General features: G+C 40.2%; 1 protein-coding gene across 1 annotated transcript in view; it reads left to right on the top strand.

The window, feature by feature from the left end:
- Positions 1–14,439, top strand: part of MOSMO (modulator of smoothened) — a 28,498-nt gene extending 14,059 nt beyond the window's left edge. The window contains exons 2-3 of the mRNA XM_080353836.1: positions 6,710–6,922; positions 13,778–14,439. Of these exons, the coding sequence (XP_080209962.1) occupies positions 6,710–6,922; positions 13,778–13,962 (398 nt within the window). The 3' untranslated portion in view covers positions 13,963–14,439. The remainder of the gene's footprint in view (positions 1–6,709; positions 6,923–13,777) is intronic.
- Positions 14,440–14,708: the final 269 nt, after the last annotated feature.

Here is a 14,708-nt window from a genome sequence, read left to right as displayed (position 1 = left end):
GAAAGAATCAATCTGTCATGCCACATCCTGAACACCGTACTCGCATGGTAACCTCGAAATTATTTCAGCAGCATAAATACTGAAGAGCATCTATTCAAACTACCTCCATCCCTTACAAAATAAGTAACAGTAACAGATATGGTATTCTCATGCTTGACTGGAAACTGACACTTGATCCTGTCTTATATTTTGATTCTTCAATATACCGTCTTGTAGTTATTTAAGTATAATCCAGCTATTGTGTTGTTCTGTAACGATGACCTAAACCAGAGAAGTCGAGGAAATTGTGTTCGACTTGCTTATAGTTACTTAACTGCAGTTAATTATGTGTATGTGCTATTTTACAAAATGCTCTGATATTACATTATTTGAGGCCGTAAGCATTTTAAAATGGCTTTAATGAGTCAATAGCTGAAAATTTAGATGAGGACTAACTATATGTCCTTTTACAAAGTTGTAAGTCTCAGCAGTTGTAGATACAAAAAAAAAATCCTATGAGCTGTGCCTGTGGGTGTCATTCAGTGCGATCCTGTTTAACTGTTACAACCTGGACCATGCCCTTTAGAATCAAGAGATCTTCCTCAGTGTTACTAATCCTTTTGCCCTCCCCGGTTTTGAAGTGCTTTGCAAACCAGCAGGTTCTGTATCATCATCTTCATACCAGAAATGGTGCATATCCTGCAAAAGCACAGCTTTTTCCCTAACCTCTGCACTGGTTACTGCAAGTGTGACTAATCTTGTAAGAGAGGATACAGGGCCTGATTTTGATGGAGTTTTACACTGGAATAAGTAGAAGTAACTATGTTCACCCTGGAGTACCTCCCAGGCTGTGGTAGGGAAGGGGCAGCAGCGTCAGTTCCCTGGATTTCGGGAAGGGCAGGAGGGAGAGTACTCAGTTTCCAAGGAACTAATATTTGGGATATAGAATTACTGGAATTTTCCCTCAAAACAAAATACATATAAATAAACCTAAATAAGTAATTCTCTCTTTCCCTTTTGTATGGTAACATCACTTAAAGTGCCCGTTGCAGGAAAATAAATTCCATATGTAAGACTGGGTAATATCCCACTCAAACTGCCAAAATTGAAAAATTTCCTTCTTGGAAATACCTCCTCCTTGTTTGCTGTTAGGGACAGTTGCGTTGGAGCTATTCTTACCATGCTCTGTTGTTTGTTCCTCTCAGGAGTTCCTCGGCTATGCTTCGCTCACTTTGAAAGAGGTCTTCTGTCAGAGAGGCTTGGTTGCAGGCAAGGAGCAGCAGACATGTTAAAGGCAAGGTGGCCAAAGTCAACTTGATGGTTATCCTTAACATTGGTACAGGGAATGAGTCTGCCATGACCAAATCACTGCGTTCTCTTTAGACATTTAAAGTTTCAACTTGGATTGGGTAGCAAGCTACAGCTGTGGCCTGTTCCTCCTTATAGATGAACCTAGAACTTTATCTGTCCAAGTTTATTAATTGGATAGAACTTAGAAACGTTGCAAGAACAACTTCATTTCCTCTTGTCCTTGTCTGTGGCCCAATAAGAGTTACAGGGAATGGCTTAACTGAGCTGCCCTTATTTTACATATGCCGTTCTCTGGCATGTGACTGTTACCTAACCAGCAGCAATGAATGTTTCAGTGTGCCCAAATAACATAGCTTCATGTACTGTGCTCATCACTAAAACATGAAACTTATCAGTGTCCTTGCCACATTGGCGGCGCTCTAAGATTTACGTCACCAACACCTCATTAGGAGCCCTGTAAACTGTGTTCTTCGCTTAGCAAAGATGGTTTAACAAGTCCACAGTACACTAAAAAAAAAGTATCTTGTTTGATCAGAAATTGTGTGGCAGTCACTACTTGGGTTTCTAGCAGAACCATACCATCCCATCAGGACAGCCAAGGAGGGAGAGCGGGCGGGCTGGCTGGGAGTGGTTGGATGTTTTAACCTCCTCACTAGGCATATTGGCACATAATATTTATTTAATGTTAGTAATAAGCATTTTGCTAAAGATGTGGTTGATGTATGGAAGGTATAAGTGAGGAGCTGTTGTCAAGGAATATGAAGGGTTGCAGATGCATTTAAACCCAAGGAATTGCATTTTCTCTAAAATGATGGGAAAGAGTAAGGACATTTTCAAGTGGGACGGGAGGGGAGGATAGAGGAGGAAGAGGAGGGACCCCAAGCTATATGAGCAGGAGCAGTTCTGAGGATTTGTGCTTTGTGTGTTCCTGTGACAGCACAGCTGCTGAGCTATGTGACCTTCTAACATTTGAGCTCCACCTTGTTCACTGCATTGTGCTTTTACCATATTAGCTGCTGCTTATGCTAAGGTGAGCTCTTCCCGGCAGTGGCACCTCTCCTGTGTCCGTCTGGCACGCTTGATCCCACATGTTCTGACAATCAAATAATAGATGAACAGCAAACATCTGAATAGCTGTTATATTATGCTACTGCTTTCCAGCCATGGTATTGCTGTACCACTTTTAATAATTCAGAAGTGACAGAGAGGTGGGGGAGTGAAAGGGCTGCAGCAATCTTTGTTTGTCTCTGTAGCGTGTGACTCCTCCTTGGTGGCTCTGTGGTTACCATGGAAACAGGAGAGGGATGGCACTGCACCGGTGGGACCGAGTGGGACTTGTGGGTCGGCTCTGTTGCAACTGCACACCTGCACAAAGGGGACAAGCGAGGGCTCGCTTTCCTCTGGTTTGGTGCCTTTGCCCCTCTTTCCCTCAGCCGTTTGTGGAACTTAATTGTTACACACATGATGGTCCCAGATGTTGGTGTAAAAAGACTCCTTAGGGTCTTTTTATTAGTGATTCTAGTGAATATGTGCAGTGTCAGAAAATGAGCATTTCTGGTGGTCTGGAGGAGTTGGGTGGGATAGTGTAGGAATACGATCATGAAACCTTTCACTGGTATAAACTGGAGTCCTGGTTATAGTCAGCCTGTCACTACTGGAAGGTTTTTAAATATGTTTGAAATGCAGTGGCACTTTAGGGGATAGATTTACTGGAGTAGACTAAGGACCACTTCACTGACATTTGCTCAGTGCAGCATCCTCTGTTTTGATCGAGGCTGAATCTCATTTTTAGCAATTAGAAATATATATATATATAAAAATATATAATAAATATATATCCTAATCACCTCTCGCACTAGTTGTCCTGACCTGCATAAAGCCAGTGTTGAAAGCCAAGAGAGGCACACAAGGGAAGGGGAGCAGCCCCCTGCATCTCCAGGTTGTCACTAGAGCTCCTGCTGGCTGTGCAGTGCAGGCTTTGGGAGGGGGAGGACAGGCAGGTGTAGTTACTCCACATGTTTTAGGGCTGTTTAAGCTGCCCAATCTACTAGCATTAGTTGTGCTGTTTTACACCTGTGTTAGGTACTTAGATTTTCAGCAATTATTCTGGAATTGCTCTGAAGGAATGACAGTAAACCTCTTTTACCTAGGGATTAGAGTGGAACTTGGTGACTGGCTTGAAATGGACTGTTGGACTATTCTCTAACTACAGGCAGGAGGACTGTTTGATTCAGTATCTCTGCCCATCATTTCAATTACAGACTAGGGAAGGTTAAACAAGATTTTTCTATAACACCTTAGTTTGTTGGCAGCTGCCTGGCAACTGTTTGCTTGATTGCTTTAGATTGGGAGCAAGGCAATAAAATACCACATAAACCCACTCTTCTTTTGAATTTCATGGCAAATAAATACTCTTTTTCCACACTAGAGACTTCTGTTGAAGTCTGTGTTCATCAGAAGATTTGTCACTATGGGAGCAAGCTATGAGGTTTAATTTACTTCTGCTCAGTTTATGTATACAAGTGAGGAATTGCTGTATAGTGAACTTAGACTTGAACGAAACGTATGAGCACATAATGAGGTTGTTTCTCCCAACTGTCTTTGTGGAACTTGAGAAATAGTTCACAAACCTCTTGTGCTCCATTTGCCTCCATAGAGTTTGCAGGCTCAAGGTGCAAAACCTTGAATATGGAGTATACCTACTTCAAGTTTGTAATCCATGAAGCAGAGTTAAGAGAAAATACTGAATATATGCTAGCAAAAGCTTAGCCATACAGTTCAGTGTTTTTCCTCCAAATGGCAGATCCTGAAATTTAATTGCTGATGATTTAAAAATCTGATTTAAGGGGGAAAAAAAAGAAAAAAGAAAAGAGTAGAACGGCACATTTGGGCACCAGAACTGATGTTCAGGAAAGCCTGCTCTGAGTGGTTTCTTGCAACTATCTTGTATCTTCAAAAGGGATACTACCTTGGTACTTGCAATTGGGAGAATTTTGCTATTTTTTAATAAAATAAATGAAATGTTTTTTGAGTTGTGGGTGTGTTGGGGGGTTCTTTGAGAAAATCAGCCTTTGGAGAAGTAGATGTTGACAGCAAAAAAAATGCGCTGAAAAATAGTAGTTCAAGGTGGAGTTCTTTTCTGTTTCCTCCAGGTTTAGCTTTGGTCCTGAATCTGACATGTTAAATGTGCTCTTGTTAATTGGAAAACATCCTCAATATAAACTGCAAATTGTGTCGCAAGTTGTTAGTGTCTCTTTCTAATACATGGTCATCTATAGCAACTGTTCTTCAGTTCCAGTTAACACACAAAATGGAACGGAGTCCAGCACAGTGGTTCTTACCAGTGCCGCTTTTGCCAAGGTTAACAATGCACTAAATTATTGCCACTGAATTCAAGAAAGGTCTCTGAAGTCAGAAAACATTTATTGAGTGTGTGATGTCATTTTATGACGTCATTCTTTAGAACTGCAATTTAGAAAGAACTGACTTCTACTGTAAGTATAGTGAAGCTGTTGTTGAATCCTAGCCCTGCAGAGTGATTTGGATTAATTTCCTGTTCCACAGTCCTGCAGTGAATGGCCTCTTCATCCCCAGACTACAGGAAACTACTTATTGTGTTGTAGGAGGTTCTGCAATGTGTGTGTGTTTCAGGGAGCCTGACTTTTCAGGACACGTGCACATCTTCCCTCTGTCCCAGTAGCTGATGGAAAATGAAAACATTGCAGGCTATGGAAAAGCAACTGAGAAGCAGTTCATGGAAAACTCTGCTGTAGAGGTGTGGGAGCTGTGCAAGATTGCTCAGGTTTGTGTAATCCCGGTGCACAGCAATGGTGTGACTGCTCTGTATCTGGAGTAGAAAATGCCAGTTTTGTTGGTTCTGTAACTGACACTTTTTTAAAGGATTTTACTTCGACTTTCAGCTGAAAATTCATCTCTGAATCTTCCAGTGGATGAATATGTAATTAAAAGGATGTATTTGAATAAGGCTAAAAATTTGTAGTCTAAACAAAGGTTACAGGGATGCTTCAACAGGACTGATTCAGTGACATTTTGCTCTTGTTGCTTCTCACCCTCTAGGAGTATATCAGAAGTGCTCCACCTAATCAAATGTGATATTCTGCCTCCTAACCCAGTGATTCTAAGCTCAGAGCTGATTCTGCTGGTACTCATTGCTGAGGTGTAAGCAGACAGGTTCTGAACACTCATAAAAATTGGCTCCAGGGTGCTAGGAGGTGATGATATTGAATTATTTCTTTATTTCATGTTGGTTTGTGAGGTTTTTTTTCCAAAAATAAGCTTAAAAGTATGACAGTCTTTTCTCCCTCCAAAAGACATGCTAAACCTAAGCTTCCAAATCTTATTGTAATTGTTTCTGAGTTGCCCTCTTGTTATAGTTGACCTGTTTAAAATAAAAATATTTACTTATAATAATTTGTGCAGGAAGATGTTGACTCTCATATTATCCACTGTTGTTTTTCACTGCTAATTTAGATACAGGACAATTGTGATTATTTAGGAAAACAGTTCAGAAGAAGCGGCAACACACAGAAATATAGCACTTGATGTTTAGAAGTCACTGGGAGAAATGGATTTTAATCTTGCATGTTAATTTTGGGTTAAAATTCTCTAAATAAAGAGAACTCCACTATTAAACCTTACTAAAACTTCTTTATGAGTCTCAAAAACACTGATTTTAAATCAGATTTTTTGTTTGTTTAACAGAAAATACTTGATTTTGTGTAAAACTTTATGGTTCCCATACCAGTCTTGTCCTTTTTCTAGGATATTTTTGATAGACCTTTTGTGTAGATATCCCAGTTCACATGTGTAGTAACTCTCATAAGCTACCAAAAGAATTGACCGTGGTTTTGCAGAGAGGGACTCTTAAAGAGTTACTGTCAATAAGTGGTTTATTTAATGTTCTTTAAAAATTGGTATGAATTAAATGCAGTTTCTGCTGCAAGACTTTGAGGATTAAAGCTGTATTTACAGTTGAGGGGAAAAGGCATTAGACAACTAAAGGCATTTTAGGGGGCTGGAGCTCATTTTTGTTAAATTATAAGTGTTTCATCTTGCACAGATGGGGGAGTGATCCTCCATACAACTCAGCTACCACTTTAGCTGATATTGGCAGGCTTTATAGGGGTGCTTTATCCCTTTGATTAGACCTTGATTGCCACTCAAGAGCCAGATACAGCTTGCAGCCATTGCACTTCAACTTGTGCAAGCGTATGCCGAAAGAACATGAAGATAGATGTTTAAAGCATGCCTCCCCTGTCCTCTGCGCTTCAAAGGCTTATTAAGGTTCATCAAAGAAAGAATCCCTTATTTTTGGACAATTCTGAGCTTTGCTTTTCAATTGAGCGCCCCTCAGAGAGGATTTTGAAAGTTTACTTGCCTCTCTGCTGTGTATTTTCAGGTGCTTTCACAGTTGGCCTTGTGCGACAGTGTCAAACCATCCATGGACGTGACAGGACCTGTATTCCTCCACGGCTGCCTCCTGAGTGGGTCACTACGTTATTTTTCATCATTATGGGAATCATTTCACTAACTGTCACATGTGGTTTGCTGGTGGCTTCCCACTGGCGAAGAGAAGCTACTAAATATGCCCGCTGGATAGCTTTCACTGGAAGTAAGTGACCTCAACTACACAGTTGACCTGTATGCAGGATAAACTGGTGGAGTCTAAAATAACACTACAGTGTTGTCAAGGAGCAGTGCTTAGGGCTCTTACCATACAAACGATTCCTTCTCTTTAAATACCACATCGAAAGGAAAAATAAAAATATTCAAAAATCAATGGGTTGGAATCTTAAGTAAGTATAATTGAGAGGGTTTAGTAGTCTGTGGGCCTAAGGTGAGAGAAAGGAAGGCTTGAACCCTTTCTCTTCCTTGGATGGTGCTGGCCTAAGAAAATGGGCAGGGATAGAAGAGGTCAGTCCTGAATTATGTGTCTGATATTCTTTCATGCTTCCCCACTCCCATAAATCCAGTACTTAACTCCTAGCAGAAAGGAATGACTGAAATTCCCTCTCCTAGGAAGAGGAGGCATCCGAGACTTAGTACAGTCTGAAATCCATCCCTGCTTCATGTGTCTGGTGAACACCTCATCCAGGGTTGACGCTGGCTCGGTCCTGCTTCACGCTCACAGCAGGTGTTTTATTCAGAATATCTGCATCCTAATTGGCTATGCAGGAGGATTGCCCACTGCAGAGCATCTGCTCTGCTTCACAGCACCGAGACTTTCACTGCCATTAGTGACCCACAGCAGCGCTTTGGCTGGAGGGAGGGTACCGGCGTCCTTCTGCTCCCCCTGAGCACCAGCATAATTGCTCACAGCAAAGGCTGAGCCTCCTCTAGCCAGCCCCATGTTCCCGCACATGTAAACATATCCTATGGCTACTTCAGTGCAAAAGAAAAGTAGTTATAACAATTAAGGGGAATAATTTTCAAATTTCCTTTTCTTGGTGTGTGTTACAGGCTTAGCCCAACTGTGAAATGATGCCTTAATGGTGGGGATGACAGCATGAAAAAACTCAAAACCTGAGGGCTTTTAAATTGACTTGAATTATGACATACCACTAAAGGTAGTGTGAACACTAACTAGAAAATGCAAGTTTGTGGTTTACACAGGCATAAATAAGGTTTAATGGAACTCTGTGACAGCTAATGATATCTAATATGAATGAGATTTAACCTTGTATTGGGGGAGGGAATAATATTTAAAAAGTACCGAGCTTCTGCAAAGGTACTTCGCTGAGGCACTTGTACAATCAAAGCCATCCTTCTGACAACTTCGCTGCATGGCATATTAAATTAGTAGTAGTGCAGCTCTTGCAGACAATGGAGCTATTGAAATGCTGTATCCGTTATGATTGACTTTTATTTCTTTTTCTGGTGAATGATTAAAATAGCAGACATGAGTGTTACTGAATATTCCATCCCAACTTTTCCAGTGCCCTTGTTTGTTTATACATATTTCATGTATATCTGATGTATGCAGGGAGGGCTTAAACTCAAAATTCCGTATAAAATTAAGATGCTTACAGTGGGCTGAAGTGAAAGCTCTAAGGTAAAGAGGAGTTTTGGGGTACTATATGTTAATAGTTGAAGTCATCATTTATTTACTGAGGTTTTTTTCTTAATTAAGTGCTTGTATTTTGGGCTTTGCGTATTTTAATGTGGGTTTGTTGTCTGTTTTTTGGTTTTTTTTTTAATATCTCCAGTTGACACATCCCTACATCTTTAGTTTTCTACAACTGTGATGATTAATTCAGTCAAAAAATCTGATACCCTAAAGCTCTTTTTTCTGCAGATTTCTTTAGGCTTGCAACAGGTCCAATATTAGAAGTCCAAATATAGAAAGATATTCTTTTTATTTCAGCACTTGCCTTTTTGTTATGAGATGTTCAATAATGAAACATATTAATTTGGACTTTTTCTCAACTTAGAATTATTCATAAATCTATTAAGATACGATTGCTGTTTTGTCTCAGTTCTAAAATTCAACGTCTTAACTATTCATCTCCAATGCATATGACTCGGTGACCTTTGCGTTCCTGTTAACAATGATGATGGGAAATTTTACTACTTTAGTCTCTTGTAAGGAAAGTCACTTTTAGAAAAGAAGTGAATGGGAGGAAGAGCTCTTTGTTTTTCAGCAAGTTGATGAGAGTGACTTCTGTGGTTCATTGGATGGCAATTAGTAATCTATTTTAGATAGCATTAGGAAATGTAGCTGTGTGGAATCAACCTGAAGTACCATGAACGGGTCCTTCCTGGGAAGTGTCAGGGCTGGATGATGAGGACGTGTGTAACTCATTAGAAGGGGGCAGGGAAAACTTCATGCTTGTATTACATTTCTTCTGCAGGCAATTTCAAGACTCAACAGCCTCGTGTAGGCTGCTAGCAGATATTCTTCTTGCAGAACTTTCTGAATACAACATAGGACACGCTGTCCCAGGCAGGCAGAGAAGTCTGCGGGGACTGCAGGGGCAGCTGTGGGACAGGCAGCTCCCATCTCTTCAGGGGTCTAGAGTAAATGACCCAAGCACAAAGGAATCCCCCTGCTCAGCCCTTGCCTCTGACAACAGCAAGGAGAGTCTAGTAAGAGGTCACTCTTGCCTGGTTTATGCTGGAATTTATGTATAAATATATAGCTGGTGTTTTATGTGAAGTTTTTTCTTGTAGTCATGTTGAATGACTCCAGATTTTTTTCAGCTGTGCATCTATAATTATGAGTTATTGCTGAGAGTTGCTCTTGTCTGTCTTGATTAGCTAAGGGGACACATGAAGGATAAAAGTTTGACCTGTCAGTTCTTTTTCCTGTATATACTGCTAAAAGGATATACCTGAGGGATTATTTACTAGCACAGTATTTGCATCCTTCCCCATCCATTGGTGGTGTTACTGCGCAGAAACTTGTATTTCTGGCTTCTCTGCAAAACAGTTCTGTTGAGAGATTTCCCTCCTCCAGCTCACACTGCATGAGTGACAAAAGTCTTCTACAGGCAAGTGCAACAGTTTTCCTTCACATCCTGCACTGAAGAGTCTTTCAAGAATCAGAGCATTCCTACCGATGCAATAGGTATTGTCACTTTAGGCATAGATACTATCAAAACTGTCATTGCTGTTTGAGTCCTGTTAATTGCAGTACCAAAGTTGTACAATGTAATGGAGAGTGGATTCCTCCTGGCGTTTCTGTGACATAATGGCATTAGTTGGGAGCAGGACAAATAACCTTCCTTTGGCATTGTTCCATGTTATCTCCAAAATGGCTCCTTTTTTACTATTCCTACTTCAAGTTTCTCTAAACCTCTTGCTTTTTTGACAGACACCATTCAGAAGCAGACTAGAAATGATTGCTTTTTGTTAACTAAATATTTCGGTAATAGAAATTATATTCAGTAAGTGTCTTTTCTGCAAATTTTTCTACCTAAGGAAGAATTTGTAATCATAAGTGCTCTTGAGGGAGAAGTTTTCTATGGGTTGCTGAAGATGTTGCTGGAAATTCACTGAGTTGATACTAATAGATATGGTGAGTTAGATTTGGACTATAGCTTGTATGAGGAATTCCTATCCTCTACCTTACAAACCTCCTTTTGAAAGAATTCACACTAAGTTACCTGAGAACTTCATGTCTGGATTTTCTCTCTTAATTGTTTGGTTTTTGGTTATTTGGTTTGTTGTTTAGAAATCTATCGTGTGGTCTTTTCTTAATGACTTCTCAAAACTTTGCCATAATTCAGGCTTCCTAACATGACAGACACTTAGATCAATCCGTTTTTTCATTTGCTATTTCATTAAACTCGCAGCAGAACACGTGCACTGTTATTTGGAAGAGAAAAGATGGATGGTTACTTCTGTGATAAATGTTTGAAATGTGTGTGCATGTCAGCATTCTGCATACTGCCTGGACGTGCAGAATTTGTCTTTTCCTCCTGCTGTGAACTGAGGGAGTTGAGGTGCCCGCACCCTTCTGTCCTTGGGCAGGAACACAAGGAGACGCGGGGCAGGCGCTGAGCTGGTGGCACGGTGCTGCTGGCGGGGCTCAGGCACCCCAAAGAACAGCAGTTTAGTAGAGAGGGATGAAGATCTGTTCTTCAACCATATCCACAAGGCCACCAGAACTTTTCCAGATGCGTAGTTCTTGAATGTAATAAAGGAGATTTAATCTCGAAAGCGCAGGTTGTTTTCAGAATCCTAAAGCTATTTCCTGGAAGCGTGTTATTGTTAAAGTACAACAAGTTTTCTACAAAACTGGAATGCTCGTCAGGGACAAACTGGATGTAAAAGGAAGCATGCTGAGTTATGATAATGTGACTCATACCCAGAATATTCAAACTGTTATTAATAGTATGTTGTGTTACTAATTACACACCCACCACTGTTTTCTGGACCACTCAGGTGTAGGGCTCTTCTGTGCTTACACCGATCTGCACAAGAAATACACACCCAAGCTTTCTGTCCTCAGACGGACCAGCTGTTGGTTAAGATACAATTTAAAAAAGGGAAACAGTCTTTGAGGATTTAATTGTGTAGTGGGCCAATAATCAGGTAGATTAAAACTTCTAGATTATTTAATGTTTAACATCTGGTTGCTGATTCTTTGGTTTTATTTTAATAAACGGCCTCATGAGGTAGCACTGAGCAGAATCTAGTAACTATGCAGTTGCTGGATTTTTTTTGTTTATATATTTTTTCTTCCCCTTTAAAAATGATCTGCCAGTAGCGTTACATTAAAAGCAAGACACGAGCTCACTCTAGTGGAACATTTCCGTTTTTCCTGCTCAGTATTGTCAAATGAAAGAAAGTCTTATCCTGGTGCCAGCTGCTTTTGAATCGAGGTGTTTTTGCAAGGTGGTGTTGTGATGCAGATCACGGTTTATGAAACTGTCCTTTTTTTGTTTATGCCCAAGTCATACTTGGACACTTTTGGAATTCAAATTCATCACACCCATAACTAGCCTGTTCTAGACAACATCAGTAGTTTTTTCCTCGAAGCTGAGACCTGTACTACGCAAATCACAAGCTTTGAGCATTAAGGTATGAAATACATGATAAACTATTTGTCTTGGGTAAACATGGACTCCACAAAAAAAAAGGTAGAGTGGGTAGTGAAGTTACATTAAAAATGGTTGAGGCTCTTCCAGCCCATAATTTCCTCATTTGGAAAGACTAGAAACTTTGCCCTGGTAAGGCCTAAGGGGACAGGCAGGTTCTTGAATTTGTTTTACGTACCTTTGGAAACAAAAGTAGCTGCAGCGCCGCTGGCTTGCACAGGAACCGAGGAGTCAGGCGATGGTTATCACTGTTCCCAGAGGTTTTTATTGTCGCTTGTTTGGCTTGTGGGGAAGCTCAAGCAGGGAACAGGATCCACAGAGTTTGTTCTGTCCCTTAGTGGTGGAGTGGAGAAAGGGGAGATGAGGACAGCACCTGTGTCCCTTACTAACAAAGAGCTGCAGTCTGAGTTCACTGAGGGAAGACTGAAAAAATCAGCATGTAATGCACTTTGTTCAGGCAGGAGCATTGTAAATTGGCTTGAATTTTCTTTTTCCTGTGGCTAGGTTTACAAGTAGACTTTGAGGACCAGGAGAGACTTCAGTGTTAGCTGTGCATCACATTAGGAGATGTTGGTGTTAATACGTGGATTTGTAGGATTGGTGGGAGAACAGAGTAAGCTCAGCCCCTCTCTCCCCTCAGTTATAATTTAGATTTGTTTGAATGGGTATTGGGATGCCATGTTCCACTCACAATAAATAGTGTTTGAAACAAAGCTGAAATAAAAGTAAAGCACTAATAGATGACTGAACTGGTAGAATCAGATAAAATTCTGTATTATTCTAATATTGATTTAAAAACCCCCTAATTATATACTCTTGCATATGCAATCAACAAATTCAAAAGCTAATGCTTTTTATTGTGAAGAGTGTCTTGCCTCTTAGAGGAGCCATATCTGGAAGTCATTCCCTTGGTCGAGAGAGCAGAGCCCTGCACACTGCTATGTTCAAACTGACCAGGGTTACTCATCCAAAGGTATGTTACAGGCACACTGAAGTTGTCATCTGGGAAAGATTATAACATGGGATGTTCTTTCCTGGATTGGGTCCAAGTACTGAAATGCATCACGAGGAATGTTGGCCGCTATCGATACCTGAAGGCCTGTGAAATCCATACTGTAGTTCTAATAAATGGCTTTAGTGGGAATTGTGGTTTCTTTTTTGTACATCCACACAGAGTCAGTTGTAAGCACGAACTGTGTACCTGAGTCTGTTCAGGTGAAATAAAAAACCTCATTGCTTGGTTCTCTTTGTTCATGGAGTCTGAACTTGGAAGTTTTTCACCAAGAAGCGTAGATTAAACTGAATCGGAAAACTTTCTTTGTATTCTAATGGAAAGTCTTGAGGATATTTCATTATGTAAGGAAACATTCATATAACTTTAGGAAACCGGTATCTTTTAATCTAAATGAAGCTGCAGTGACAATCTGTGTGTTTTCTATTTTTAGCAAAACTTACACAGAAAATGAATTTGTGTGGAAGAATGGGAGAAGGTGACTATGGTTGGAAAAAGCCAACTCTGATAATAGAAAGGAGATTGTTCAGTGTTGCATGCTAGTTTATCTTGACTTTGGGGGAAAATAACTCTAACTGGAAAAGTGATGAAGTCTGTGACTAATCTTGTGGATGGTGGTAGAAGTACCTCCACCACATTTTTATTCTGTAAAGACATTTCATGATGTATTGAATAGGACCGAAATTACCATCCAGTTGGGGGTCTTTTAGGCTTTCTTGGGAGTAGATGAGGGATGTTTTAAAAGCCAGATAAAGCCTACTCAGCTGTTTGAAGCAAGTTATGTACTGGAATATCTCAGCTCTTCAGTTTGGTCAGAATACTTTACTTGCTTTTCTGGACTACTCTGTAAACTGGTAAATATTTTGACTTCAGCACAGCAGTGACCATTGTCTCTTTTCTCTTTTCTTTGCAGTGATTCTATTCTGCATGGCAGCCCTAATATTTCCAATAGGATTTTACATCAATGAAGTTGGAGGTCAACCATATAAATTACCCAATAACACAGTGGTTGGGTCTTCGTATGTACTGTTTGTCTTATCCATTTTCTTTACAATAGTGGGACTTCTATTTGCTGGCAAAGTTTGTTTGCCTGGCTGATGAATGTCTGAACTGTGGGACTTTATTTTGGAAAAGAACAAGACGTCAGAATTGCATTCTCAGGAGGATGCCTAGAACAGACTATCGAACACTTACTGAAAAGAAGAATGCTTTGACTTGTTCTCACTATGCACTTTGGATGAAAAAAAAGGAGAGCCTTTCCCATAACCAAATACAGACAACGTTGACTAATCTCCTGAGCATATTTCATGCAGTCAGGTCTGCACTGTGATAGGAACTAATGAAGAATGCTTTACACTGAGAAGCATAATGTCCCATGTTACTGTACTGTTCCTGTTTTTAACGTCTAATGATTTGGAAGTCAAAGTATTTATGAACTTTGTGGTAGACCAGAGGGTTACAGAGGAATTCAAGTGAGGCTGGCCTCACTGTTTAGGAGATTAGTATTTTACATCTTCCTTCTGATGAGCAAAGCCTTTGGCACCAATGTGGATCAATCTTGCATTACTGCACCAAGAAGCCAATAGATCAAAACATGTTCTCTAAATGTATGTAACAGCAAGACGACATACATCCCCTCCTCCCCCATAAGCTCTAGAAAAACACTAAGGAACATTTTAGAGGGGGATTTCTTCCTTATATTTATATAAATATATATATAAATATATATATATATATTTTGCTGATGCAGTATACAGTGTGTGTGTATGTGTGCGTGTGTGTATATACACATATGTATATATATGTATATATACACAAATGGTTCCTGGAAAAGACGTCAGAAC

The sequence above is a fragment of the Nesoenas mayeri genome (assembly GCF_963082525.1).
Source record: "Nesoenas mayeri genome assembly, chromosome: 15".
Classification (NCBI taxonomy): Eukaryota; Metazoa; Chordata; class Aves; order Columbiformes; family Columbidae; genus Nesoenas; species Nesoenas mayeri.
Note: the sequence above shows the minus strand (reverse complement) of the source record. Positions and strands in the feature narration are given on the sequence as shown.